The 27,927-nt window shown below is 44.2% G+C and overlaps 1 protein-coding gene across 1 annotated transcript in view; it reads left to right on the forward strand.

Annotated features, from left to right (window-relative positions):
• Nucleotides 1–1,204: 1,204 nt before the first annotated feature.
• Nucleotides 1,205–27,927, forward strand: part of Mmp20 (matrix metallopeptidase 20) — a 37,641-nt gene continuing 10,918 nt past the window's right edge. The window contains exons 1-8 of the mRNA XM_021645857.2: nt 1,205–1,324; nt 8,031–8,278; nt 12,176–12,324; nt 14,861–14,986; nt 16,131–16,292; nt 17,491–17,629; nt 22,083–22,219; nt 23,532–23,688. Of these exons, the coding sequence (XP_021501532.1) occupies nt 1,205–1,324; nt 8,031–8,278; nt 12,176–12,324; nt 14,861–14,986; nt 16,131–16,292; nt 17,491–17,629; nt 22,083–22,219; nt 23,532–23,688 (1,238 nt within the window). The remainder of the gene's footprint in view (nt 1,325–8,030; nt 8,279–12,175; nt 12,325–14,860; nt 14,987–16,130; nt 16,293–17,490; nt 17,630–22,082; nt 22,220–23,531; nt 23,689–27,927) is intronic.

Consider the following 27,927-nt stretch of genomic DNA (forward strand, 5'->3'; position numbering starts at 1 on the left):
CTCTTAGCAACAGGAAGGCCTTAATGATTGTGTAGGCCTCTTCAGCCCTTGCCCAAGCCTCTGAATAAAGTAGTTTAAACCCTCCCACACACACACAAACAAACAAAAAGCCAAGCATGGCAGCATGCACTTGCAATCCCAGTGCTGAGGCTAGGGTCACCCTAGCTTATTGACAAGTTCCATGCCAGGGAGTAGCCTTGTCTCTCAATAAAAGCTGTCCTCTGGACTCTACACATGTGTGCATTTGTACCTGCACACATGAATATGCACACAAAAATGACCCTGAACTAACCAGAATGTAGGGGAAATGGGCAGTTTTGACTAATATTCTGATTAACAGACATAACTGTAGTGTTAGCTCCTTGAAAAGCCTTCTTGTAGTCATGAGTTCTCCATCTGCCTTCATCAGCCTGGTATCAGGTAAAGTTGCCTTGATGACTCAAGACCTTGTATGCCTTAGAACCACTACCACCACCACCACCACCACCACCACCAGCAGCAGCAGCAGCAGCAGCAGGCTTTCCTGAGAAAAGCAGGAAAATGCAGATACACAATGCTAAAGATCAGCTTGAATGTGTAGACAGCTCAATTGCATTATAATCCAAGCATGTTTTAACCACTTAACTTTTCTTTTTAAAAATCACATCTATTTGTTTGTTTGTTTCTAAGGGGCATGAGAATGTGCTGTGACATGCGTGTAGAATTCAGAGGGCAAGTTGTAAGAATCATTTCTGTCCTTCCACCACATGGATCCTGGGGAATAACCCAGATCATCGGGCTTGCCTGCACGTGCAAGTAAAGGCTCAGGAAAGACTCCCCAAGCCATCTCACCGGCCCCTCCTTTTTCTGCAATCAGAATGGAAAAGGGGGTCCTGAAAGTAGGGCTAATCAAACAGATGGGACTCAAATAAATCAAACTCACTCCAATTTTTGCACGTAGCTAACAAGTTCCATTGAAAGTAACCATTTCTCTCGTTGTATGATTTGGTCAATCACAAAGGATGAAGCTTCCCCGATCCCTCGCAGGGCTGTTAACCCGTCATCAGGGGGGAGAATCGAGCTGTGTAATTACCGTTTGAGACACGAGTCATCACTTGCAGGGCCCAGACCTGGGTGACTCTATAAAAGGAGCTCAAGGGCCAGGTGCAAAAGTGAACTGTCTGCCATCCCTGGGCTGATACAATCACCAATCGACCAAGAGGAGATGAAGGTGCTGCCTGCCTCTGGCCTGGCTGTCCTTGTCACGGCTTTAAAGTTTGCCACTGCAGCCCCCCTATTTGCAGCCTCCCCTAGGACCTCCAGGAGCAACTACCACCTTGCACAGGTTTGTGACTCTCTGCTCCATTCCCCCTTCCCTCTGCTAGCCCAGAACACCCAACAGGGCATAATGAGAAAGCCAAAAAAATTATCATTTCTGAAAACGTTTGCAACTCCACAGAAGCCTGATGAGCCATGCTGTCTGAGATTAGTGTGTGGCCCTCTTCAGGTGCACGCGTTACACGCTGAATTAACAGCTGAATAAATATCTGGGTAGGGCTTGAGTGAGGTCACAACACACAAAAATCAAAAGCAAGTGTTTGAGGAAAAAATAAGATCAGAAATATAAAGACTGGGGCAGGCTGTGAATTTAATTCTGAGTGTTTAATAGCCACAGGAAAAGGTTTCCTTAGGTTCACATGTTGAAAGCTGGCTTTGGCACTCAAGCTAACCTGGGTCAGAAGACAAGCCAGACTTCCTCCTCATTTGGGGATCTTTCCCCCTAGGTCTGTGTTTCTCCACAGCCCTTATCTCAGCTTCACTTTCTGCTTATGTCTCTCCCATCTGACCGTGATATGAAGGAACTGATACAACCAATCGTGGAAATTTCGTAACGATTTTATGGCTGAAAAATCATCCCAAATATTGAGAAGTCAGTTGAAGGAAGAAATGTGGAAAGGGACTTCTGGGATGGGATTGCCAATAGCGATAGTGAAAGGTGTTTGTAGGTGTGCTGGCTGGGCCGAGAGTCCATGAAACTATAGCATGCATGTGATTCCATCTCTGCTTGGGGCTACGGTCCTCATGTCCAGCTGTACCCACGGCCAGCTCGGGCCTAAGGGTTGGAGGTCTGTCACGGATGCACACTGGACTGTCCTCACCAGTTGTTTTGCATGCACCATGCCAGCTGATCAGTTTCTTCTACATGAGAGATGCCAGGGAGCATTTGCAGCAGCAGTCCTACGTATAAATAAGCAAGTTCAGGTCAGCAGCAGATGCCGCTTCCACAGAAGATGCCAACATCAGCAGTAGATGCCCACGTCAACAATAGATGTCTACTTGCACAGAAGGTGCCAATATCAACAGCAGGTGCCCACATGAGCAAAACTTTCTTTGGCCAGAGCCCATTTGTACATGAATTCAATTCAAAGTAGTACTAAAATTATAAATTATAATTTGCTGATACCCTTGTTGGTCTTTTTCTCCAAATATAATATCCCCCTCCAGACTCATGCTTCTCTAATTCAGAAACTATAAAGTTTTTGTGACACCCTCTTCCTGACACACACATGAAAGCCTGGTACTCAATGAATCTGAGCTAGTGGGAGGCTGTGATTCTAATCCAGGGTTTGGGCAAGTGCCGGCCAGACCATTGAATTACAGGCTCTTGTGTTATCATGGCTGTGTATGGTCTGCAGAACCAAAAATAGTGACCACTGCTCTTTACACAGAGAATACAATGGCCCTACTCTAAAGAACACTAAGGTCAGAAAGTGTTGGTGATGCCATCTTTGATAATCTGACCAGTCAGGGTTCAGCTGGGAAGTGGGGGTCACATTTCAAAAGAATGGTGTGGCTGGGCTGCTGGGGACTGTTAGAATGTCCGTATTTCTTTCTCTCTAAGTCAGTCCTCTTTGGTCTCTGTTATGCCCTTGGGATCATGAAAACTTGTTTATACCTTGTTATCTTCTGTAGCGGTCTCAGGCATCCGCTCTGGAAAGAATATTGTCTTTAGAAGGCTAAAAAGATGAGAACAGATCTTGCATGTTAAGCCAGAAACTAGAAACAACTTATGTACCATCTTTAGCTTACAAAAATATCCACCAGCCTGGTGAACTTAGAGAGTCCGACAAGCAGTTTACACTCTGTGGCTGGCCACCTTGTGGGGCAGCAGGAGGGAAGAGAACAAGGCAAATCCTCTGCTCTCATGGCACTGGGAGGGCAGGTAGGAGGGCACAGTGAGGAGGCACACGAGTCACTCAAGTTCACAAGCTTCTTTTAGAAAGTGGGCAGAGATACCAGAAAGAGATAGAGGCTCCTGGGGCTGTGGGCACTCGGAGAAGCCTCGCAGAGACGGCCACATCTGGAGTGAACCTAAATTGCAGAAAGAGCTTGCCCTGAAAAACCCTGGAGACAGGGCAGGCTGAAAACACATCCTCTAGTGCAGGAGTCCAGCACAGAGGAGTGTGGGGTACAGTCACCACGTGGCTAGTGCTAAGAAAACGTGGAAGGGGTCACTGGGTCACGGGTGGCTAGGAGGTATCTCCTACACTGCCCTTTTCCTTCTAAATCACTAGCTAAGAAATCATAACACCAGACACTTCTGTCTCCAAGCCCACAGACATAGACAGCTGCACTTGAGAGCTCAAACAGTTCTTATTTAATTTATTTAATGTCCAGTTGTATCCTTAAATTCTGATTTGTTCATCTGATTGGGGCTTTGAAAGTGATAGAGTCGGGGTATAGAGTATGGAGGATCTGGGGATACAGCTCGATAGTAGAGCACTTGCCTAACATGCCTGAGGGTCTTGGTTCAATACACACACACACACACACACACACACACACACACACACACACACCTATGGAATAATGACCAATAATGCCTACATCTTCCACAAATCAAGTGTTTTCGGGGACTTGCTGGCTTTTTAAAATCATGCAGATGTTTCTTGGTTTACGATGGTGCAGTATCCCGATAACCTCATCACAGGTTCAAAATACCATGAGTCAAACAGCTTCCCAAAGCCATTGTTTATGACACAGCAGCTCGTTACTGTGGAGCTGGGGGCTGTGGTTCATGGCCGCGGCTTCAGAAGACAGAGAGAAAGCCTCACCGCCGGCCTCAGAAAGACCAGAGGCAAAAATTGCCGTGTGGTTTGTACTGAGAAAGCATCACTTTCACACCATCATTAAGTGAGAATCATTAAGTCAGCCTATCGTAACGTGGGAAACACTTGGTGGTATTGACATAACATTTAAAATAAGCTTTAAATTGTCTCTAAAGGAGTCTTTCTCATTTACCACAGGGTTACGAATAACTAAGCCATTCAAATCAAACTCCTAGACTCTGGAAGCCATTGATAGTGCTTTCTTTTCAGGGAAAAATATTTTTAATTGTTATTATCTTTAAATATTGGCTTCTACTTTTCTCACTAATGTTATATCATAAAAACATTTGGCTTTTATACTCTTTCCATGACTTTATTTTTACGGAGTCACAAACAGTGGCTAAAGAGTTGGCTCAGAGTTCAGTTTCCAACACCCACAGCATCCAATGCCCTCTTATGACCTCTACAGACCCCTGCGTGCACAACGCACATACACATTCACTTGGGAACACACACACACACATAAAATTAAACATATGTATTTATATTTAAAATACACTAATTCACCAAAATCACAAATATTTCTGAATTTGTGTAAGTTACCATTTCTCTACCCACTACTTTTGCTAAAGAAACATGTTGTAATCCTCACATTGGTGTGATCAGTAGATGAGACAGGTGGGAAGGCAGGAGCTGGCAAGAAAGCTAAAGGGAGGTTCAAAGAATCCTGCAAGCATGTTTGTAGTGCAGCCTACGCTTGAACTTATCATCTTTTGGACAGCATCAAAGTGTTACAAATCTCCTTCGATGCGTCTTAGACAGAAATAAAGGAAATGTTGGAGAAAGCTTACCTTGGCCATTACTCCAACCAGTTACACTCAGGAGGGATATTTCTAAATGCCCTAAGATGTTGGCAGGAACAGTTGCTCTTAGCCTCCATGACTTTTATCCATCAAACACTTGAAAAGAAGCTGGTAGAGGTCTCCTTGGAGAAAATGCTAAGGCTTAGTGATATAATAGCAGGGGAGACAGAGGAGGTGCTGGGCAGCTGGGGGGACTCCAGTAAGTCCAGAAGCCTTTGACCAAGGGACAGCATCAAGATGGTGGCCTGAAAGACAGGATAGTTCTAAATCTACCTGCACGTGCCAAATGGAACATATTTACTCCAGAATGGATGCCAAAGCCTTGTCAACAGCCCTGGCAAGAAAGTCCCCAGAATGCCATTCTCTCCCTAACTTAGAATATTTGGCAGTCCTCCAAAGATGTCACTGCACTGACGAGTTTTTGTTCTTTTTTAAGTAGGAATAACTTCTGATTTTATGTCATTAAAACTGACTATTGTATTCCATCTACTGAGTTTAACCTTAAACTTTTAAAGCGATAGGCTTGGTATCTGATGTTCATTTTTTAAAGAAAAAGAAAAACATTTTATTGTAAAAAAAAAAAATTGTGCAGATTCGTAGCAGAAAACTTTATAAAAACTGTAATCAAAAACGAAATGCCCCAAATTCCATCATCAACGTTTAAACACGGTTAACAGTTTAGTCTGTACTTTTCAAATGAACTGATGTCACTCAGGGTGAGACTTTGGACAAGGAGTTGGTTTGGGTTTCAGGTTTGTTTAGATCTTCAGGGGTTTTTTGTTTGTTTGGTTGGTTGGTTGGTTTGGTTTGGTTTTTTACTTTTTATTTATTCTTTGAGAATTTCATACAAGCAATATATTTCACCCGTATTTACCTCGGCCTTCAGCCTCTTGCAGACCCTGTCCACACAGCCCACTCCAGCATTCCCTCTTTTTAAATAAAAAGCCCACTGAGTCACTTGATACTCTCATGGCTGGAGCCAGGCCTGGAAGCATGGACAGCCTGCCGCGGACCACACCGCTAAGAACTGGGACTCCCCTTCCTCTGCTAGGGGCTGGGGTGTGCAAGTGTGGGGGTGGTCCCTCATGTACCCCTCCCCCATAAGATCCTGTTATCGTGTTAAGTGGTTAGCATGGGGGGGCACTTTTTGCGTTGATTTGGGGGAGGTTGCCCAGTGTTGGTAAACATGTGCTGTTTATCTTGATTCCTGGGTCTTTAGCAAGCTTCTCACTGGTTTCCCCAAGTCCTAGTCTGTGACTGTGCCGTTTTAACAGTAGGAGTAATATGGTCTTTGCCCAATTTATCATGAGCATCTCCTTCTATGATCACATCTCATGATGCAGACATCAGAATGTGGAGTACAACGCACTCTTCAACAAGGGAAGAAAATGCTTGAAACTGAAACCATCTCAGAAGTGCAGAGCGTCTGGTCTTAGACACAGTTCTCTATTCACCAAGGAGTGTAAATGAGACATTAGTTCAAGCTGCCACAGCAGCACCCGGCACACAAACAGGAAGCCCTCAAAGCAGCTTCATCCTAAAACAAACAACCAAACAAACAACACATAAAGTTCCTGAGCACAGATGGGGGACGGCGAAGATCTCCCCAGCCAACATGGAAGGCCTATCCTCTTTCCTCATAGACACTCACCTTAGCTAAACTTAGCTAACCAGAAAGTCTGTGTGTGCAGATGAAACTTGATCCTGTGGGGAGGGAGTTACTTCTCTTCTATTTATTCCTTGAGGATTTCACACACGTATGCAATGTGTTTGGACCATATTCATTCCCTCTTCTCTCCATCAACTCCTCCCGGGTTCTTGCCTAATCTCACTCCCAATTTCATGTCCTCTCTGTCTCTGTGTCTCTGTCTCTGTCTCTGTCTCTGTCTCTGTCTCTCTCTCTCTCTCTCTCTCTCTCTCTCTCTCTCTCTCTCTCTCTGAATCTAATTGGTATCACCCATATTCACAAAGGCACAGGGCATCCACTGGAATGTGGTCAACCTAACAGGAAGCATACCTCTAAAGAAAACGGCCCTCCCTCCCTCCCTCCCTTAGCAGCCATCCCTGGTCAATGCCTCAGCTGGGGAAGGGGTTCATCTGCTCCTCCTGTATCTATGCAAGAATGGTGACCAGCTTGATTTTGTGCAGTCACAGCTATCAACGGCAGTGGTCCTGTTATGTCCAGAAGACACTTTTTCTTCTTACTCCTCCTTGGACTCTGTCCTTTACAATCTTTCCACCTTCTGTTCCATAATGTTTCCTGAGCCTCATAGAGAGATGCAAGAAGCATAATAATTTATGGCTTGTTTTCTTTGCCTCCGTGGGTCTCAAACCTGTTTCAGGTCACCCCACAACACACCAAAACTAGTTAAAGCCTTTCAGCCTAAACCAGGCTGTGGTGGCACACTCCTTTAATCCCAGCACTCTGGAGGCAGAAGCAAGCAAATCTCTGTGAGTTCAAGGCCAACCTGGTCTATAGAGCCAGTTCCAGGGCATCCAGGGCTACAAAGAGAAACCCTGTCTCAAAAAAAGAAACAAACCCAAAAAAGAAAAAGAAAAAGAAGAAGGAACCAACATCAACCTGTGGTCTCCATATGTGCCCACACAAAAACAAGTGCACTTGCATGCACATACATACTCAAAACCTGTAGGGGGAAGAAAGAAAAATAAGAGTGCAGTAGCCTCAGTACTCAAAGGTAATCATTAATAATTTTGTGCCCTAAGTACCATCTATACAAATACGTCTACTTTTTGTTTGGTTGGTTGGATTTTTTGCTTTTGGGTATGGGTTTTTGGTTTTTGGATTTGTTTGTTTGCTGTTGCTGCTGTAGCGCTGGATGTCCTCGATCAGGACATCCAGGCTGTAGATCAGGCTGGCCTCGAATTCACAGAGATCTGCCTGCCTCTGCCTCCCAAGTACTGAGATTAAAGGCATGTGCCAGCACCACCCAGCATCTACATTTTTTTAAATAAAAATATATACCCTATTTTTATATCAAGAATATTATCCCCTATCTTGGCTTAGTATGAGTGTTCTCCAACCACACTATGGACATGTCAGCCTGCCTCTCCGTTTCAGGCGTATCTTGACAAGTATTATACAAAGAAAGGAGGCCCCCAGGCTGGTGAGATGGTGGCAAGAGAAAGCAATCCCATGATCAGGAAGATTAAGGAGCTACAAACTTTCTTTGGCCTCCAAGTCACTGGGAAGTTGGACCGGAAGACAATGGATGTGATCAAGAGGCCTCGCTGTGGAGTCCCTGATGTGGCTAACTACCGCCTCTTCCCAGGTGAACCCAAATGGAAAAAAAATATTCTGACATACAGGTAATGAGAATGAGTCTTTCCCAATTCAAAGAGAAAGACACACCTCACCTCTTCTTTCCTTTCCAAGATCTCTTTCTTCTGATCTGTATGAAAGGCAGAATTCTCCAACAGCCGTAAGAAGAACAGGAGCTCTCTAGCTCCTTGTTTGAAAAACTCTAATCCAGGATCACTGTCTACCTTACCCATTAGAGAGCCAACCACCTGGGAAGAACTCAGTAATAACTTAAAATTAAGTAACCCAGGTGGGACTGGAGTCTTTTAATCTGGGCAGCTGGGCTAGGCTAATCAGCCAGCTCTAAGCCAGATGAGAGACGATCTCAGAAAAACAAGATGGTTGTCTCCTGAAGAACAACACTCAAGATTGGCCTCTAGCCTACACACACACACACACTCACTCACACTCACACTCACACTCACACCAAAAACCACTCTAATAAAATTCACTCATTTATTCTACAAATCATTTGCTGATGATTTTTGGCTACTATAGGCACTCAGTTTATGGAGTATAAAGGGGAATAGATCCGCTTTCTCTCTTTCTAGTCTTTAAGGGGAGATGGGCATGCAAGGGGGGAGATGACCCCACAATGGGCTTTGAGGCAGCAGTGAAGGGAGCTATCAAGTTGTCCAGGCCATGGAGCAGAGGCACGTGACCCTGATTTGAAGGCAGTTGCAGCTCCAGGCCTTGTTACCCTTGTCACAGTCCTGGAAGTGCTTCCTTTTCTGGCATCTTCCTGTTTAGACCAAGGAGGCCTGCCCCAAAAGGAACTTTTGTCACTTCCTCCTTGGACTTTATATTGACAACAAATTTCCTACTCTGGCTTCCTTGATGCACTCCCAGGGTTCATTCACTGGTTATTTCAGTCTAGCCCACTCCTCAGCCTCAGCAGGTCTGAAGGAGATGGGTGAGGCTGGCACATTCCAGGCTCGCACAGGCTTAGTGGCTGTAGCTTTAGGTGGTTCCGTGCCAGGGTTTTCCACCATTTCCAAGCAGAAACCTCACCAACCATGCTGAGTTAAGCCATCATGTTGAGTGACACTTCAATCCCAACACCCCAGTACACTACTGAAACTGGAGTGGAGGGCCCAGCAGGGGGCAGAAGTGGGAACTGAGAGCCTGAGGAGTAGGAACCATCTATTGAGGAAGCCAGGATCTGGACTGGGTTACAGGATCAGCACATCTGGGTGGCATGTGGAGATGAGGAAGGGCTGGGTTGTTGTGATCTTCAGAGGGTTGGAGTAGAACAGCCTCCTAACCACTCCCAGGAGCCAACTACAATTGTACGGCAGGAACTCTGGGTTCTGTTATTGAGCTTCCAAGAACTTCCTGTGCATGTTGATAACGAATGACTATAATCAACATTGTAAATGCTCAATTAAATTATATTTAAAACAAACATAAAGAAAACTATTCCTTCCTACTTTCACACTTTATGATCAGGTAGACTCGCAGGCTTATCCACACGGTGTCTGTTTTCACTTGGATTTTTACCTGGTTGCTGTCCACACTACACAATGGCTGTTGCCAGTGTGGCATCCCTCACAGTAGGTCACGATTCACAGTACAGAAACCAGCAAGCCACAGGCCACAGTATGTTCCCTTTTGACGCTGGTTGTTAAACTGCCCTGGCTACCCCTGTGAAAGGAGAATGTGGCAGAGCATCTTGTTAACTGCTGTTAGACTCTCCATCCATATGGTGTCGCTCAGAACAAAGAAATCAAAGCAGCAGGGCGGCCTGTTAAAGTTACCACAGTCTGAGAAAAAAAAAAAAAAAAAAAAAAAACTAGAGCTAACACCTCAAAAAAGAAAGAAAGAGAGAAAGTAAAAGAGAGAGAGAGAGAGAGAGAGAGAGAGAGAGATAGAGAGAGGGAGAGAGGGAGGGAGGGAGGGAGGAAGAGGGGAAGGGAGGGAGGGAGGAAGAGGGAAAGGGAGGGAGGGAGGAAGAAAGGAAAGAAAGAAAGAAAGAAAGAAAGAAAGAAAGAAAGAAAGAAAGAAAGAAAAAGAAAATTTATGAAGTCTTTCTCATTTTTCTCAACTGTGTCCTAGAATTTTAGGCCATGGATATCATGACACTTGGAGAAGTGTAATATTTCTGTGATAAATAATGCAGCCCACAACTCTCAACACCTAACCGTTCTCGATTACAGACAAGCCCCTGGCACCAGCACATCTCTCCAAGACCCTAGAGGCTGTCTCGGTACTGTGCAGTTCCTGGATGTCAGAATAACGTCTTGAAACAAAAACCATATGATTAAAAATGAAAAAGCACCGCAGGGCGTTCATGTGCACGAGCTTTGAGGAAAGGCAGAAGTGGACTAGGTTCCTGACTAACCACAAAATGCAGGCCTTGATCACCATCATTACCAGCCTCCCCGGGCTTGGGAGGGCCAGATAACACACCACATTAAAAGGAGCTTAGAACCCTGTCTAGCACAGAGCACATCTTCAAAGAGCATTGCCTACACTTAGCATCAGCTTGTGGTTGGTTTTCATGTAGACCCTGGGTCAGAATTTTCTCCATTTCCTCCTCTTCTCTGGCATTATTCTTTTCCCCACCTTATCTTGGCTGACACAGCTTTCACCATCAACTCAAGAAGGCAGTTGATTTGCTTATGATTGGAGGGAATGACAAGGTACTGTCTAAGCCGGTCCTAAACCATAGGTTTGCCTGGCAAAGGGGTGTGCCATATTTTGGACATTAACTAGTCCAGATCTGAGCAATTTCCTATTCTCTCTTTTGACCCTTCTTTTGAGCACCCTGGGTTTTTGGCCATGTATGCTGCATGAGAATAATCTAAGATAATCCCAGATACAGGTTTCAGGACTAGACTGGCCCATTACACAGGTTAGTGGGCAGTTGTTGTGGATCCTTAAGTTGGAGAGCCCCTGAGGATCCTTAAACAGCCTTTGTTCTTCTACTTGCCAAGTCTGTCCGTAAGACACAGAGCCAAAGCTAGAAAAAAAAGGGCCTGGCCCAGCCCTGCCTCCAAACACTGCACAACTTGTGCCTTCTCGTTTTGAGGCCATTATTCCAGCCCAGCCCAAATCCCAGGTAAAATTCTCTCCCTGCCCTTCTTTTTTTTTTTTTTTTTTTCCTGCTGGCAGAACCCTGAGCCTCTGAGTTTCAGAGCAGAGGAAACCACGAGATCCACCAACTCTGTTTCCACACACGTTGAGCCCGAAAAACAGCTCTGCTTTCCTATGTTGTCCCTCGGGGGCCTTTTCCCAGCCCCAGCGAGCACTGTTTCTAGGCTAGCACATTCTCTTTAAGGCTGAAGAGACGGTTCAGCAGTGACTGCTTTTTGGCAGAGGACCCAGGTTCAGTTCTCAGTACCCACAACGATCTGTAACTCCAGTTCCAGGGGGATCTGTTCCCCTTCTGGCTTTCATGAGCACGGTACACACAGAACATGCAGGCAAAACACCATCGAACACAAAATTAAACTAAACTTTTTTTAAAGTAATTTTTTAATTTAAATTTAAAAGCTCTCTGTCTCTGTGTTTCTCTCTGTGTGTCTCTGTCTCTCTGTCTGTGTCTCTCTCACACACATACACACAACCACTTGCGCTCACACATACACACTCCACTCCCTAACCCCTGGGAAGGCCAATTGACCTTTGATAGAGAATTTATAGCAAAACCTCAAATACCAAGGAAAATTACATTTTTATTTAGAATCCTGGGTTGCCTCTGCCTTCTGGGTCTCTCATTATTTCCCGCGTGCTGTGAAACAAGTCAAGATGTCTCTCAAAGCAGAGCAAGGACTTCTGATTCAGAAGAAAAAAAAAAGTATAACCTGGGGGAACCAGGGCAACGTCCCTCCCTCTTCTCCGTCCCCCTCCCCCTGTGCGGGAACAGTCACTAAAACATTAACATTTGCTTTTCCTTTGTCCAGAGTCTCCAAGTACACACCTTCCATGAGTCCCACGGAGGTGGACAAGGCGGTAGGGATGGCCCTGCACGCCTGGAGTACGGCCGTCCCTCTGAGCTTCGTTAGAATAAACTCGGGGGAAGCGGATATCATGATATCTTTTGAAGCCGGAGGTAGTGTGCTGTTTCTTGGGTTCTATCCCCAGGGGCAAGGAGAATTACGGAGTGACCGCACAGGGCTCCATCACACAGCGTTAGGATGGGCGGAGGCCAAGAAGATAGAACAGGGAATCTTAGCGCTGTTTGTCACCTGTAGCCTCCACCGGGGACAGACTCACTGAGGCGCACTTTCACGGTAGCTTTGTCCCGTGATAGGACAAGCTCTGTCAGCAATCCCACGGACTAGGGGGCAGCTGACTCCGATGCTTCCGGTAACGATTACCCTGCGGTAGCCCCTGTGCGCCACGCCCACCCCAACCCCTACACACACAAAATAGTTCGGGAGGCGGCCTTCGGGTCTCACCCATGCTTGAACACTAGGTTCGAGACGTGTGTGGGGAGTTGCCGCTGTATCTCCCTACCCACACACGGGTAGAACAAGACTCTGAAGATGATTGGTAAAGCTCTGAGACCTTTGCAGAAAAACACAAGCAGGATGTAGGTGAAAGCAGAGAACCCTGAAGTTCTCTCCTCGGCTTCGGACGGTGAGGCCGAAGTGCTTAGAAGGTAGGAAGAGGAGATTCAGAGAGGAGTGAAATGGGGATCAGAAATGGCCCTTGAGTGGAATCTGGCCTTTGGCAGGTCCTGCTCCTGTCAGGCATCCAAGGACACGTGGTGAAGTGGCAGGACATGGTCCCTCAAGGCAGGTTTGGGGGATACAGAGTTGACTCTCTGTATTACACACTGGTGTTCTGAGCCCTAGCACAAAGGCCTGGAGACCAGGCAGCCACTTCAAGTCCTCAGAACATGCAGCCCATGACGAAACTGCATCACACTTTATTTTGACCTGAGAAGTTCCGTGTTGAATTTGAGAGTGTTGGCTTTAAAAACAATAAGCAGGGCTAGGGAGACAACACGGCCAGAGAAGCAGCTGCCGCCAAATCTGATACCCCGGTTCCAAGCCCGGAGCCCGCGTGGTGGAAGGAGAGCCGGCTCCCCTAAGCCGCTGTTTGATCTCCACGTAAGAGTGAGTGCACCCGCTCACGTGCACACATGCAAAGGAACTAAATCTAGAACCAATGAATGAACGAATAAGATGAAATACAGTGAGCACCCACTCACATACACACAAACAAAGGAAATAGATTTAGAATCAATGAACGAATGAATAAAATGAAATACGAATACCAATTTTAAGTAAACAAAAATCGGGCGCTGTCACCGAAATTCTGAACAGCAGCTGCTGCCACATTCTTCGAATGTTCTCTTCTTTCTTTCCTGTTGAATTCATAACACGGTTCGCTCTAAATGAAGTCCTAGGTGCCAAGATTCTCCAGACTGCCTTTACCTTTACATGAGCAGGCATATCAGAATTACAAAGACATTTTCTTTTGATTTGTTGACACTTAAATTATATTGAACAATTACGAAGCGATGCGCATTCGGTTTACTAAAACCCTCTTAAAGGAATCAGATTTTGAAATATCTTTCTGTCAACAGGTTCATATTTTACTCAGTGGACCAGGTTGCTATCAAATGTCCCCTCAGTTCCTTCTGTGTAACCTGTGTGTGGTAGTCTACCGTATACTGTGTGTTGAGATAAAAACCATTGCAACAAAGTTGGCACTGCCTCCTTTGAAGTACAAAACAACCCTTTTTATTTTTCAACTCTTTAACATAGGACCATAGAAATCTTATTAATATACTATTTACTATTAATATGCTTAATATTATATTTATATTCTAAATTACAAATATATAAATACAATGCAAATATATATATATTTTATATATATATATTTTATATATAAATACAAATATATAAATACAGGGCTCCATCACACAGCGTTAGGATGGGCGGAGGCCAAGAAGATAGAACAGGGAATCTTAGCGCTGTTTGTCACCTGTAGCCTCCACCGGGGACAGACTCACTGAGGCGCACTTTCACGGTAGCTTTGTCCCGTGATAGGACAAGCTCTGTCAGCAATCCCACGGACTAGGGGGCCTCCGGTAACGATTACCCTGCGGTAGCCCCTGTACGCCACGCCCACCCCAACCCACAAAATATTTATATATTGTATAAATACAAATATATAAAAACAATAAATTATATATTAATATAATATGGTTTTATTATATTTCTGTTATACTTAATAGTAATATATAATATATTATCATGTATTATTATATTTATATTACATATGCTCTATGCTAACTATAATAATGCATAATTAATATATTTATAATACTAACATTAATATTTTAATTAATATTAAGGGCAGAGAGATGGCTTGGCAGTTAAGGCCACTTGCTGTGCTGTAACTCCAGCTCCAGGGAGATCTGTTTTCCTCCTCTCACCTCCTGGGGCACTGCACTTATGTGCAATACTCCCACAGGAACACACACACACACATACACATAGTTAAAAATAGATCTTTAAAAGATGAGTATAGAAAAGTGCATTTAAGGGTCAATGAGAATGTTGCCCACCTTTTTTGACACCTCCCCCCAAATTTACTAGGCCTTAATCCAATTAATATTTTCTACTTAGATCATGGGGATTCCTACCCATTTGATGGGCCTCGAGGGACTCTGGCCCATGCATTTGCACCCGGAGAAGGCCTGGGAGGAGACACACATTTCGACAATGCTGAGAAGTGGACTATGGGAATGAATGGTATATATATGCACAATTCACCATAACCTGGAAAATATTGTACCTTCTTCTGGGCCTCCATCATGAAACCTTGAGGTTCAACGTCCCAAGCCACCCTTTAACTAGGGGGGCTGGCTAGGAAAAACAAGTAAGCCAAAAATCCAGAAGGGAACCCCACAGGGGATCAGACCTCCCAAGATGATGCTATAGGCTTGCCTGCTCTCTGTTTCTTAGCATTTAAACTACAGAACCAGGCCCTTCCCAATGCAAATCTTGCTTTTTACTCAGGCATACTAAATTCAGGGCTCCTTACCTGTATGTGGAAATCGACTTTCTTTAGAAATGACCCCAGGAAATGAATTAGTACTCTCCTAAGAAGTACGATGGGGGAGGGTGCAAACTTTCCGGAATGCTATTCGGGTCATCTAGAAATCTTCCATACAAAACACGTGACTGAAAAGAGGAAGCTGGCACACCCACCCACACACTTGAATATAGTCATTAGAATTCCAGCTCTGATGTCATTTAAATTGAAATCTCAATTCCTGTTTCCACCAATTGTTAATTGTAACCATAGGTAAAGTATTTCAAGTCTTTGAACCTAGTTTCCTCATGGCATTGATTAAAATGTTAAATGTGTAACACTTAGCTGTAAGAAAACAGATTTATTTTTAAGTGGTAAGGCAATCTTTTTATAACTGAATTCAGCTTTATGTGTTACCCTTAATCTACCTATAGCAAAAGATAATTTGATCTTGTTGTATTAAGTTCAATTTCTATTGAGTGCTTTTTTTATTAAAATAATTATAGTACAAAAGGAGTATAGGTTGTAATAGCAGAAAGCAATTCAGCTATTTAGGATCCAAATTATTATAAGTGTCAATGCCACCACTAGCTACATGGCCTTTTGTTATCCCTCTAGCATGCATCACTGACAACTGGAAGTGAATTGTTTTACATTCCCCTTTCTGCCCCATGCCCCAAAAGGGTGAAAGGTTGATCTAAAATAGACTGAGGTCAGAAAAGTCAGGTCTTAGAATAGCACCAACCTCTGAAGCCAGTTATGGAAAGGAGAGAGAATGGATGTGGGCATAAGTTCTCCTGTAAGACAAGAGAATGAAAACAAAAAAACCTGTGTTGATGCTTTCTCTCTCATGTTGTTTAGGGTTCAACTTATTCACTGTCGCTGCTCATGAATTTGGCCATGCTCTGGGCCTGGGCCATTCTACAGACCCATCAGCACTGATGTACCCAACATATAAGTACCAGAACCCGTATAGGTTTCATCTCCCCAAGGATGATGTGAAAGGGATACAAGCTTTATACGGTATGCTCTCTTCATCATCTCTAACCCTGAAAGTGACAAGCATTGGGCCTCCAAGTTAGAAAAAGTGGGCTTTTGCAGGAGCTACTTGCCTAGATAGAGATGACTAGTGACCCCACCACAGCCCTGTTCGCTCGTAAAGAGCTTATGTACCAGTTAATTGCATTTCATCTTTCCTGAAATGCTTTTACATCTTCTTTTCAGAGCATTCTGGTTATGAAAAAACAACAACAACAAAAAATGGTCCATGTGCTGAATTTTCCAAAGCAAATAAAAATGTATGCATTGGAGGATAGAGGATGGTGATTATATTTTATAGTTAACACATACACGTTTATAGATAAGTGGTCTTAGCTCCCTAAAAATAGCAATAATGATGCTAATAACTCTACCACTCTACTATATAGACAATCTGCTGCTTATGACACAGCACGACACTTGCCATCCAAGCCCTATTCACGGCAAGTCATAACTGAGAGTTCTGGAGGTTAAAGGCAGTAGGGATTCTAAGACTTTTGGGGGGGTAGGATCTAGACAGTGTTTCTCTGCTTAGCCTCGGCTGTCCTGGATTCGCTTTGTATTTTAAGGCATTTTAGCTTTCAAATTAATTATGTGTAACAATAAAAATAGCAACCACCTCTTATATAATATCTTCATTAATTCTTTGAGAAATTCCACATAAGTATGCTACACCTTTTGTTCATAGTCACTTCTCACTCCTTTGCCTAGTCACATGGACTCCTATAGGTCCCCCCAACTCCGTGCCATCTCTCTTTACAACCCACTAAGTTCCGTTTGCATTGCCTATATACTGGAGCATATTTGACCTAGTAAAGTCAATGCTCATAGACAAGACTGACTTTTAATAGTTAAATACTTAACTATTAAATAATTACACTTAATACTAATGCTTAAAATATTACTTAAGTCTCACACGATATTCACAGGTGGATCCTACCAGTACCTCTCCCAATTTACAACTGGTGTAGCCACGGCTTTAGAAAGTTAAATTATTTGTTTCGTATCACACAGCTAACAGCTAGAGATGCTGAGATTTAAACCCAGGTCTGCCTGCTGTTGATAGCCAACTTCCTAAGACATTGATATTTGCATTGGGAATGTGTACGGGCTTCTAGAGTTCTCAAGAGTGGAAGTGTACATGCTCTGAGTTGCTGGCATCATTTTACATTTTGAATCCTAGGACCCCGGAAAACATTCCCAGGAAAGCCCACCCTGCCCCATATCCCGCATAAGCCCTCTATCCCCGACCTCTGCGACTCCAGCTCATCCTTTGATGCGGTGACAATGTTGGGAAAGGAGCTTCTGTTCTTCAAGGATAGGTAAGGCCAAGATGCCCTGAGGCCTGAGCCCATTGGCAACCAACACCATTGCCTCAATGGCTGAAGGTTGTGCAGAAATGCTGCTGCCATTTTGAGTGGCAGGAGGGTGGGCAACGGGGTCTTAGGAGATACACAGTTGCACAAACAGTTGTGGGTTTGGTCTGGGCGCCTTGCTGAGTGCTTTCCAAACAGCTGAAGTATTTATTCCAATTGCTTTGATGGCAGAGATTAGAATTTCCAATGGAGAAGAAATGAAGAAAGTAGTTAAAAGATAGCAATTTGTTTCCCTAGGCATCAGCCCAAGTGTATCGGGCAACTGTTTGTGCCTAGGGAGGACTCATTCGATAGTTGCGACAATTAGCTAGCTAGACAGATGAGTGGATGGGTGAATACATGTGTGCATGAATGGAAAGCTGATGATGGATGGATGGATGGATGGATGGATGGATGGATGATCAAATAGATACATGCATAGGTAGGTAGTTCTATTGAAAAGTTCTTCTCAAACTCCTCAATTTCAAGGCCTCCAGGATTTTCAGTGTCAGCCAGCTGTCATCATAGATATCTTCTGTCCTTATACTCTGGCTTCTGAGCAAGTCTGACAGTTGTCCTCATGATACCTCTGTGATTCCATGGAAGAAAATAGAAACATAGCAACATTCACCCATATTCCTTGCTGAAGAGGAAATTTCATGGTACCAGCATAGACAGAGGACCTCAGAAATATGTGTGTAAACTTTTTTCTTCATTGTGAAAGTGTTCATATAGTCCACATTGAGTACCAAGAACTGTTATACTGTCAAGAACTATAGAAGCAGATCTGCTTTGGCATACCTCATAGGAGAAAATATTCAAGAAGCAAGCACTGACAGGGCAGGCTGTAGCTCCATCTGTAGAGTGGTTGCTACCATACCCAAAGCCCAGGGTTAAATCCCTACCATCTTGAAAACTGGGCATGGTAGCATACACCTGTAGCCCCAGCCCAGGGGAGGCAGAATCAGGAGGTTCAGAATTCAAGGTTATCCTTGTCTACATAGTGAGTCTTGAGGCCAGCCTGGGCTATAGAAAACCATCTCAAACATTATTTTCATCATTGCTGGACAGAAGCTCAGGAGGAAGAGCTATGCTCAGGAGTAAGGATGTACTTAGGTGCCAGAACTGTGTGAGGAGTGAGCATACTCCCAGGAGGTGGAGCTGTGCTAGGAAATGAGGTCCATGGAGGCTTCCTCGGGAGGCAATGTCTGAGAAACATGTTCTTTATTTTGGGGAAGAGATCTTGAAACTATTACTATAAGAATATGTTTTGTTCATTCAGAAAGGAGAGGCCGGGATGTGGTCGCGTGTGTCTATTTTCACTTCGGAGCTAGGCAAGAAGATCATGAGTTTGAGGCCTGGAGAGGGGAGGAGGTCAGGGAGAAGAGAAAGAGACGTTAAAATTTATCCAGAATCCTCTGTCCACGATCTATCACCGTGCTCTACCTGCCATAAGAGCAGGGTAGGGACTAGATGGTGTTTCTCACAGCTCTGGAGGTTAAGACGGTACCTCCAAGATAGGTTTCATTCCGGGGTCTCTTTTCTTGGTTTGTACAGGCAGCTGCCATTTCACCAAGAGCTCGCTGACCTGTCCACGTGCACTTTTCGCACGTGAAGGAAGTCCTCTCTTTTTTACATTTGTTTACTGATTTCTAATGTGTACGTGGATATGCGCTATGAAATGCCTGTGGGTGTCAAAGGACTGCTTGTGGGGTTGACTCTCTCCTTCCACACTGTGGCTCTCGGGGCCTGACTCAGATCGGCAGCTTGGTGTCAAACGTCTTTCCCCACCGAGCCAACTCATCAGCCTTTGGTGTCTGTATTTATAAGGGCTCTGACCTCACCCCCATGCTTCTTGAGGTAGCCCTGTTTTGTTGGGTTCGGCTTTTTTTTTTTTATTTTTGAGATGGAGCTTTGTGTTGTCCAGACCAGTCCCAAACTCCTGAGCTCAGACGATCCTCTTGAGTTCTGGGAGTGCTGCTGCTGCCTAGGCAGGTTCGGAGCGAAGCTGGGCCTTATGCTCCACAGTGGGTAACTGAATGTACAGGAAGCAAAACCTTGTCGACAGTAGGCAGCTTCTGAACGGGCTGGGGCCAAAAATCCAGTTAAAAATCAAACACGCAATGAATCACGGGTGTCTAGCAGTGCTCACCCGCCTCGTATTGCACAGTTTCACCACGGCCTTGGTTCTGCACACACAACACGCACAGCTTGCACTGGGTATGACGTCACAGCGCGCAATGCCGTGGAAGCTGCCTGGCACCTCTACACAGATCCGGGACTGTTGTATGTTATGAATATCTGTGTTATTAGTGCATGTACAAAGCTTCCTGCCTTTATAGTAGTTTATGGAAAAACAAAGATTTTAAATGTGTTCCTAGACTCACCCTCCCTCCTATGGAAGTATGAAATTAGCTTTGGGCTGTTCTATACTAGACAAGCAAGCAGCTCATCGGAGGGCAAATTCGTTTCATCCCTGCCAAACAAATTTAAATTAAGATGAAATTCTTTGTGATTTATCACTAGTAAATGCCTAGTTTGTATGGTTATTTTATATGCCTATATACCCAGGTTGCTTAAATTGTTCTCAGAAGTAAAAGAGTTATACATGGGGGGAAATTTTAAGGAAAAAAAAATCAGACTGGGAGGTAGCTCTATCACTTAGCAAAACCCAGAATTCAATTCCCGGACAAAAACATAAAACAAAAAACAAAATGTTGAATGACATGGTCAGATTGACCAGGCTCTATGCTAAGCAGCCAGGATAAAAAGTTGAGTTTGTCACGCACCTGCCTGCCTGCAGAGCTCCAGAACATGACAGAGCAGAGGCCAGAGAGAAGGCTACCAGCAAGTTAGTCTCAAACTGAGTATATTAGAGTTCTAGTAACAAGAAATGTAAATTTCATAATTCATTACTCAAGTACAGTCTGCTCAGCCTCCAGCATTAGCTGACAAACGTCTATTGAATCTTGATCATGCGCTGCACGGGCATATACCAAGCACACAAAGATAAACAGTGACAACAAATCTCTTATCAGATGGCTGGTCATATCAAAGTCTACTGTTTTTCTTTCCTTAGCAAATATTAGATTATAGACTACTGGCATCCATCTGCTTCATTACGTAGTTCCTATATGTCTCGGCCAGTCCTTTGCCAAGTCTCAATTAGGGGAGGTTACATTTTAAATTCTTTGTTCAATTTTAATTCATCTTTTGCTTTAATCTGCTGAATCTATGTTTTATTGTGTGTTTTTTTTAAACTATGAAATGTAAGTTTTCTTCACCCACTAATCTATGAAAAAATTTTCTAGATAACCAATTCCTTTGGAAATTTGCATAAGTAATAGACAGCACTATATAAAATATATCACTGCATAGAATATGTATATTGTCATAGAGTACTTAAAACAGTGTTTCCTGTCTCTGGGCTTACTGATATTGTAAAAGCCACGGTAGGTCTGCTACACTGGCTACACCTATTTCTGACAGCACAATCAGCATTGTCATCAGAGGACACAAATTTGGAATTAGAATGACTGCTCTGCTTCAGTTTCAGCCTCACATCTGCAATAGTTTAAATCAAGATTGATCCAGTATGAAGATTAAGATTCTAACACCTGGGGAATCTCCAAAAACAAGTTTTGGCTGCCTGCCCAATTAACCATTGCTGAGTTCTAGTACTTCAGAGGACAAAGGTTTAATTTTTGCCTAGACATTTGTTCATTACAATTTCTTTTAGAGATTTTAATTTTGGAAAGATCAGAATAGAATAAGAAGGAGGAATTTGTATGTAGTGATCTTTGTGAGCAGGGGATGTGTTCAATGGACATCCCATTGCTCTACCACCTATGTTTTGAACATTCTCAAATAAACGGAATAAAGTCTCAGAGGTGCTAATACAATGAAAAAGAAGAAGAAACTGTTTGTGAGCTTAAAAACTGACACCAGACATAAAAGCGTACCTTGGGAATCCAACACACATGAGGTGGAAACCCAAGCCCCAGAAATGTAAAGTCATCCTTACTGAGTTTGAGGTCAGCTGGGGATTTATGAGACGACCCTGTCTTAACAACAACAACAATAATAATAATAGTGATAATGTGTTACTCTCTAAAACATGGCAAACAGCACTGGGCATTTTATGATGTCCTCTGCCATGTGGCTTGTAGTATTATTTTAGTTTGTGTAATTTAAGATCTCAACCAGCTGGGCATGGTGGTGCACACCTTTGATCCCGGAACTCAGGGGGGCAGAGGTGGGCAGATCTCTGTGAGTTTGAGGCCAGCCTGGTCTACAAAGCAAGCCCAGGACACCCAAGGCTACACAGAGAAACCCTGTCTCGAAAAACAAAAACAGAAACAACAACAACAAAAAAATCTCAACCAATACTTGACGTTGTTTTTTTTTGCCCACCCGACAGGATTTTCTGGAGAAGGCAAGTGCACTTGGCGGCAGGCATCCGGCCCAGCACCATCACTAGCTCCTTCCCCCAGCTCATGTCCAACGTGGATGCGGCTTATGAAGTGGCTGAACGGGGCATTGCTTTCTTCTTTAAAGGTACCTACAAATCCCTCAAGGAAGGAAACCCAGGGCCTTGGTGCTTAAAACCAGTCCCTGGCCTCTCTTCTAGAACAGCAGGGCACGCTTCAGTGAGATCCTTTAACATGAGTTGATATCCTGGTACAAAGTCAGGGTTAGAACAGCTGGCAGCATGCAACCTTCTGTGATTCCAGGCAACAAACCCACAGGAGTGCCATCTCTGGCTTCAGCCCTCCACTGTCTGAGTAATTCTGAGACATCCTCCAATTGCCACGAGACTTCATTTCTCATCTGCAAAGTGATTGGAATAACACCACTCTTGAACATGTGTCTCAGCAATAGATAGCCAAGAAAAGCTTCCCAGAAAGCACCAGCTGTTGGGTTTTGCTAATACATTTTCCCAGGGAAAAGGGTAGACTGTTGTCAACTTAAGTGAAAAACATTATTACAAGGCACTTGTCCCCTCTTCCTCATGCATAGATGAAGGTGAGAGAAGGAAATAAGCAAAGGATATATGAAAAACATAAAGATGTTACGTGTAAGAAGACACAATTGTAAATGTAACTTTTATTGGACAAATGTAATTGTCATCTCAGAGACTTACTGCTGAATAAGCTCACCATTTCTAGTTCTTTCTGAACTCTCGCTGGCTGGGTCAACTCAGCTGTCTGGATCAAACTCCTCTCCGAGCTGTCTCATTCAAGCTAGCTTCTCCCGGCTTACTACTGAATTGCTCTGCTTGGCCTCAAACCAACTCTGGCAATTTGTTCAAATTTCTGGCTTCTTATTATTCTGGGCCTCTGCTGACCTTCTCTGCAGGAACTGCAAGAACTGAACAGAATGAACAAACTCAATGTCACCTCTCCTTCCTGTGCGTTCTCATGAGAGTTGAGTATATCGTATCTCTGACTCATTCTGTCAGATCTTTCTCTGATTTGTCACTTTGTCTGCCCCTCAATTAGACATCACTTCCAAACATGTCTGCTTCCTTCTACAAACTGACTTTACCTTCATTGTTTGGGATTAAAGGTGTGTACCAAGGGTGTATCTATATTCCAGCCAGAGTGTTTAAAGGTTTGTCATTCCAGCTGGATCACACAAACCTAGGTCTTTGGATGTGATCTCTTGCCAGAGCAGACATGTTGCTGGATTAAAATTCCTCTACACACAATCATATCAATATTACTGTTTCTCAAGGTATAAATATAGCCTGGCCTCCAGGGAACAAGCCCCAAGTGTGATCCAGAATAGAGTTAATACACTCACTTCATGCGTGGAGTATATTGGTGAGTGTCACAGAACCATTGCAGACTCTAACCTTTGTTTCCAGGCCCCCACTACTGGATCACACGAGGATTCCAGATGCAAGGGCCTCCTCGGACAATTTATGACTTCGGATTCCCAAGGCATGTGCAGCGAATCGATGCTGCAGTCTACCTCAAGAAGCCTCAGAAGACCCTTTTCTTTGTGGGAGAGGAATACTACAGGTGCGGCTTTACCTCTTTTGTTCTTTACGTGTATTTGATGGGAAGGGGAAAAACTTATGCAAAAACTAAGACGGGTGATTTGACAGCAGGCCTGCTGACTTCTCAGCCACGGGGAAGTCTATACAATATAGAACTGTACAGTCAATCACCTGATTGCCTTTAGGACCAACATCCTAAAATTTCAGTCAATTCATTAACTTGGCCCCAGTAGCCTGAAAGAGTGGAAATGGTGTCCCAGGGCTCATCACTGCCCGATAGACATGTCTGAGTGGGACAGACTCCACCACCACATAGAAAAGATCTTAGAAATCTTTGTGATTTGGGCCAAAATAGAGGTGGTGACAAATGGGGTCCTCTTTGGAGGAGAGTTCTGCTTAAAGGAACAGCCTTGCGAAGAAGTCACTCTGCCTATTTACGAGCATAAAGACGTCTCACATGAGGGTGGCTGTATACAGCCCCATGGCTGTGCTGCAGGAGTCTGCATGAGGCCTGGCCAACACCCAGTCACTGCACGTAGGGCCGCACCACAGCTACCTGCTAACGTTCCGCCTTTAGTTGAACGTTAAGAGAAGTGAGTGGCTCTCTGCCAAACACCCTCAAAGACCATGTCACCCTTCATCCCTGCTTCCATCCTCTCTTTGCTGTTGCTCATCTTCATGAATATCAAACAAGAAGCAAACACAGATTCTAAGCAGGTGGCTGTGACAAACACCTGTGTCCATGCTGGGGCTCTGGAAATCAGAGGAGCAGAGCTTTGCTGGGAGGGCTTTCATTTCACTTTATGTGCTCTCTCCCTCTCTCTACGTCTCTATCTATCTATCTATCTACCTATCATCTATCTATCTATCTATCTATCTCCATCTGTCTATCCCCATCTGTCTATCTCCATCTATCTATCTCTATCTCTCTGTTTTGGTTTTTTTGAGACAGTGTTTCTCTGTGTAGCTTTGGCTGTCCTGGAACTCACTCTGTAGACCAGGCTCACCTTGAACTCAGAGATCTGCCTGCCTCTGCCTCCTGAGTGCTGAGATCAAAGGCATCACTTTATGTCATCTCTCTTACATAGCCATTCGCAAAAGAAATTGACAAAAAATATTCTTTCCTATCTTCTCCTACCTGACTGATATTTTTGTTCTCAATCTGGATCAAAGAAGGTAACAACACAATTGAAGCATATATGTGTGTGTGTGTGTGTGTGTTTATGTGTGTATTTCACAAGGCTGTTTTAATTATTATTCTTTATAAAAATCCAAATGTTGACCCTGCTGACTCTTCTCAGCCATGGAAAGCCCTGTAGGCACAGCCCAAAGCACAGTGAGAACCATGGCTGCAAACCCGACTCTTTTCCTCTCAGAGCTTTTCTGCCTGAAGCATACTCCTGAAAATCATCAGAGGACATAGCAACATCTTCAGGTTAGAGCGTGTTCCTCGGGCTTTCTCTAAGAGCAGCACTGTGCTGAGGAGGCTGGCAGACTGCCAGTCACCTAATTCCCATGGTGAATTTTCAGTGAAGCAGGTGCACAGAAGCCTGTCTGAGCATGGGGTGAAGAAGTACATGTGAGCGCTGTTCAGTCGGTTTCTCAGTGTTCGAGGGGTGTCACTGGAGAGCTTGCCTGCAGCCTCACATTCCGACAGCACCCACCACAATATTGGGGGAAGTACGGCTGACTGGAAGTTGGGGAGGACAGAAGTCACAAGCGCTCTCTGAGTTGGATGTTAGGGAAGGAGAGCTGCTCTTGATGGAACAGTGTTGTGTCTTTCAAACTGGATCTTTGTGACTGTATATTAGGAAGAGTCTTTATTTATTTGGTTTGTTTATTCATTCCACATGGGAAGGCACCATGTGGAGGTCGGAGAACAAGCTGCCAAACTTGCTTCTCTCCTTCCACCATGGGAGTCCTAGGGGTTTAACTCTATCTGTGAGGCCTGGCTTCAGGTATGTTCATCTGCTGAGCCATCCCACCAGCCCTGGGAAGGGTCTTTAGTAATCTAGATGAAGAGAGTTCCTTATAAGGTCTTTTTTCTCCTTTCATTTTCGATGGCTGATTTTTCCACTTCTTTGCTGTCTTTCATCTACCAATGGCAGCAGGATGATGGTATCAAGGGGTTTTCATGGGGTGGGAGAGCCAGTGTCTCCATCCTCCTGTGTTATAATCAATGGTTTCTGAATTTATGTGGAGTGATTTACATATCCACAGGACCTGCCCCCTTTCCTTCACCAGGACAGTGAGGACACAGGCTGTCTATATGGTGGGCGGAGGCATCACTGCTAGACAGGACACACCTTTCACAGTCTCCTTTCTGGATGCCTGTAATACTGGAAGATACTTTCATTTAAATATTTTTGATCAAAGAGCAGGCCAATCAGTTTATGTCAGAGGCAGTCCCTGTTCCCATTACTATGGAACCCATTTGGACACTGAACTGCCATGAGCTACATCTGTGCAGGGCTTCTAGGTTATCTCCATGTATGGTACTTGGTTGGAGTATGAGTCTCTGGAAAGACCTCTGTGTTCAAATTTTTGGGTTCTGTTGCTCTCTTTGTGGAGCTCTTGTCCTCTCCAGATCTTACTATTTCCCACTTCTTTCATAAGATTCCATGCACTCTGCACAACAGTTGGATGGAGCAGCCTTACCAGGCCACAGAAGATGACAATGCAGCCACTCCTGATGAGATGTGATAGACTAGGATCAGAAGAAAGGAGAGGGGGACCTTCCCTATCAATGGACTTGGGGAGGGGCATGCATAGAGAAGGGAGAGGGAAGGTGGGATTAGGAGGGGAGGAGGGAGGGGCTTATGGGGGATACAAAGTGAATAAAGAGTAATTAATAAAAGTTAAAAAATATTTTTGAGGTTAGTTACTATAGAATAAAAGTAAAAGTAAAAATAAAAGCAAAAGTAAGAATAGTAAAGCAAATTGAAGTTACTTGGGAATGTCTTAAAATAAAACAAAATTCATTATCAAATCACTTCACTAAACCCAGTTATCGGTTATGAGTGCATCCCAGATGCTCTACTGGAAACTTAATACTCAGAAGAACACAAGAGTTTTCAGCTATGATTGTGTGCAGCAGTGCCGAGGACAAAGCTCAGGAGTAATACACTTCCTTATCAAGTTGGAACCCTTGAGCTCAATCCCCAGAGTACTCATGGCAAGGCTGAGGTGCTGAGTTCAATCCCCCGTGTAGCAAACACAAGACAAACAAGAGTCAGGAGCAGGAATAATCAAGTTCACCAACAATGATCAGGCAATCTCTCCATTTCTTGATTTGTAAAGTAGAGGCAGAAACTGTACTTAATTTCACAGACTCGCCAAATTGAAAAAGAAAGAAAGAAAAGAATGTATGATGCCTGTCGTCTGATCTGTACCCATAAGTCATCCTACAGCAGAAAGTAGACCTACAGATGAATGATTAACAGAAGTTCAAGGGCAAGAGCAATGCTCATGAGAGATGGTGTGGCTTTCAGGGAGCCAGATCAAAGGGGAGACAGGCAATGTGGCAAAGGTATCAGGAAAGCGTCCTCAGGGGAAGGGAGGGCTGCACCCCTGTGAGGGCTGCGTGGGAGTTTCCCAGGCAGGAGTGGGTGGGGGGAGGTGGCTTCCAGGCAGAGAGCAATTGAAGTGAAAGCACCCGAGGCAAGAATAAGCAAAGAGTGTGGGGAAACCCACAGGTGATTCATTCATCATGATGAGAATGCCGGCCAGAGGACAGAAGTGGTCCAAGACAAGCAGGGTGGAACAGATCGGGGCGGAGCTATGACTCCACCGACAACCATGTCAACTCTGTAGACAAGGGGGCATTGTTAAATATCAGGCTATCAGCAATGTGACACGACTAGAAAGCAAAGCCACAGAAAGCCTATTCAAAGAAGTAATTCCCGGCCAAAAATGTTACATGTAGCAAAGCTATCACTTAAACAGGAAGAGGGGCCAGGCACGGTGGTACACGCCTTCAGTCCCAGCCTTGAGAGAAATGGCAGAGTATGTCTATCAGTTTGAGATCAGCCTGGTTTACGTAGTAGGTTCCAGGACAGCCAGAGCTTCATAGTGAAAGGCTGCTTAAAAGAGACATGGGGTGGGGAGCCTACATAGACAGAAACAGAATATTCTCAAATAAACCAAATCTGAGAGAAACTGTGGCTTGCTGACTTGCCTTACAAAAAATAACGGAGCTACATATGCTGAGGGCAAGTGATCCTATGTAACACACATGCACACTCACACACACACACACACA

Source organism: Meriones unguiculatus, chromosome 1 (assembly GCF_030254825.1).
Source record: "Meriones unguiculatus strain TT.TT164.6M chromosome 1, Bangor_MerUng_6.1, whole genome shotgun sequence".
Lineage (NCBI taxonomy): Eukaryota > Metazoa > Chordata > Mammalia > Rodentia > Muridae > Meriones > Meriones unguiculatus.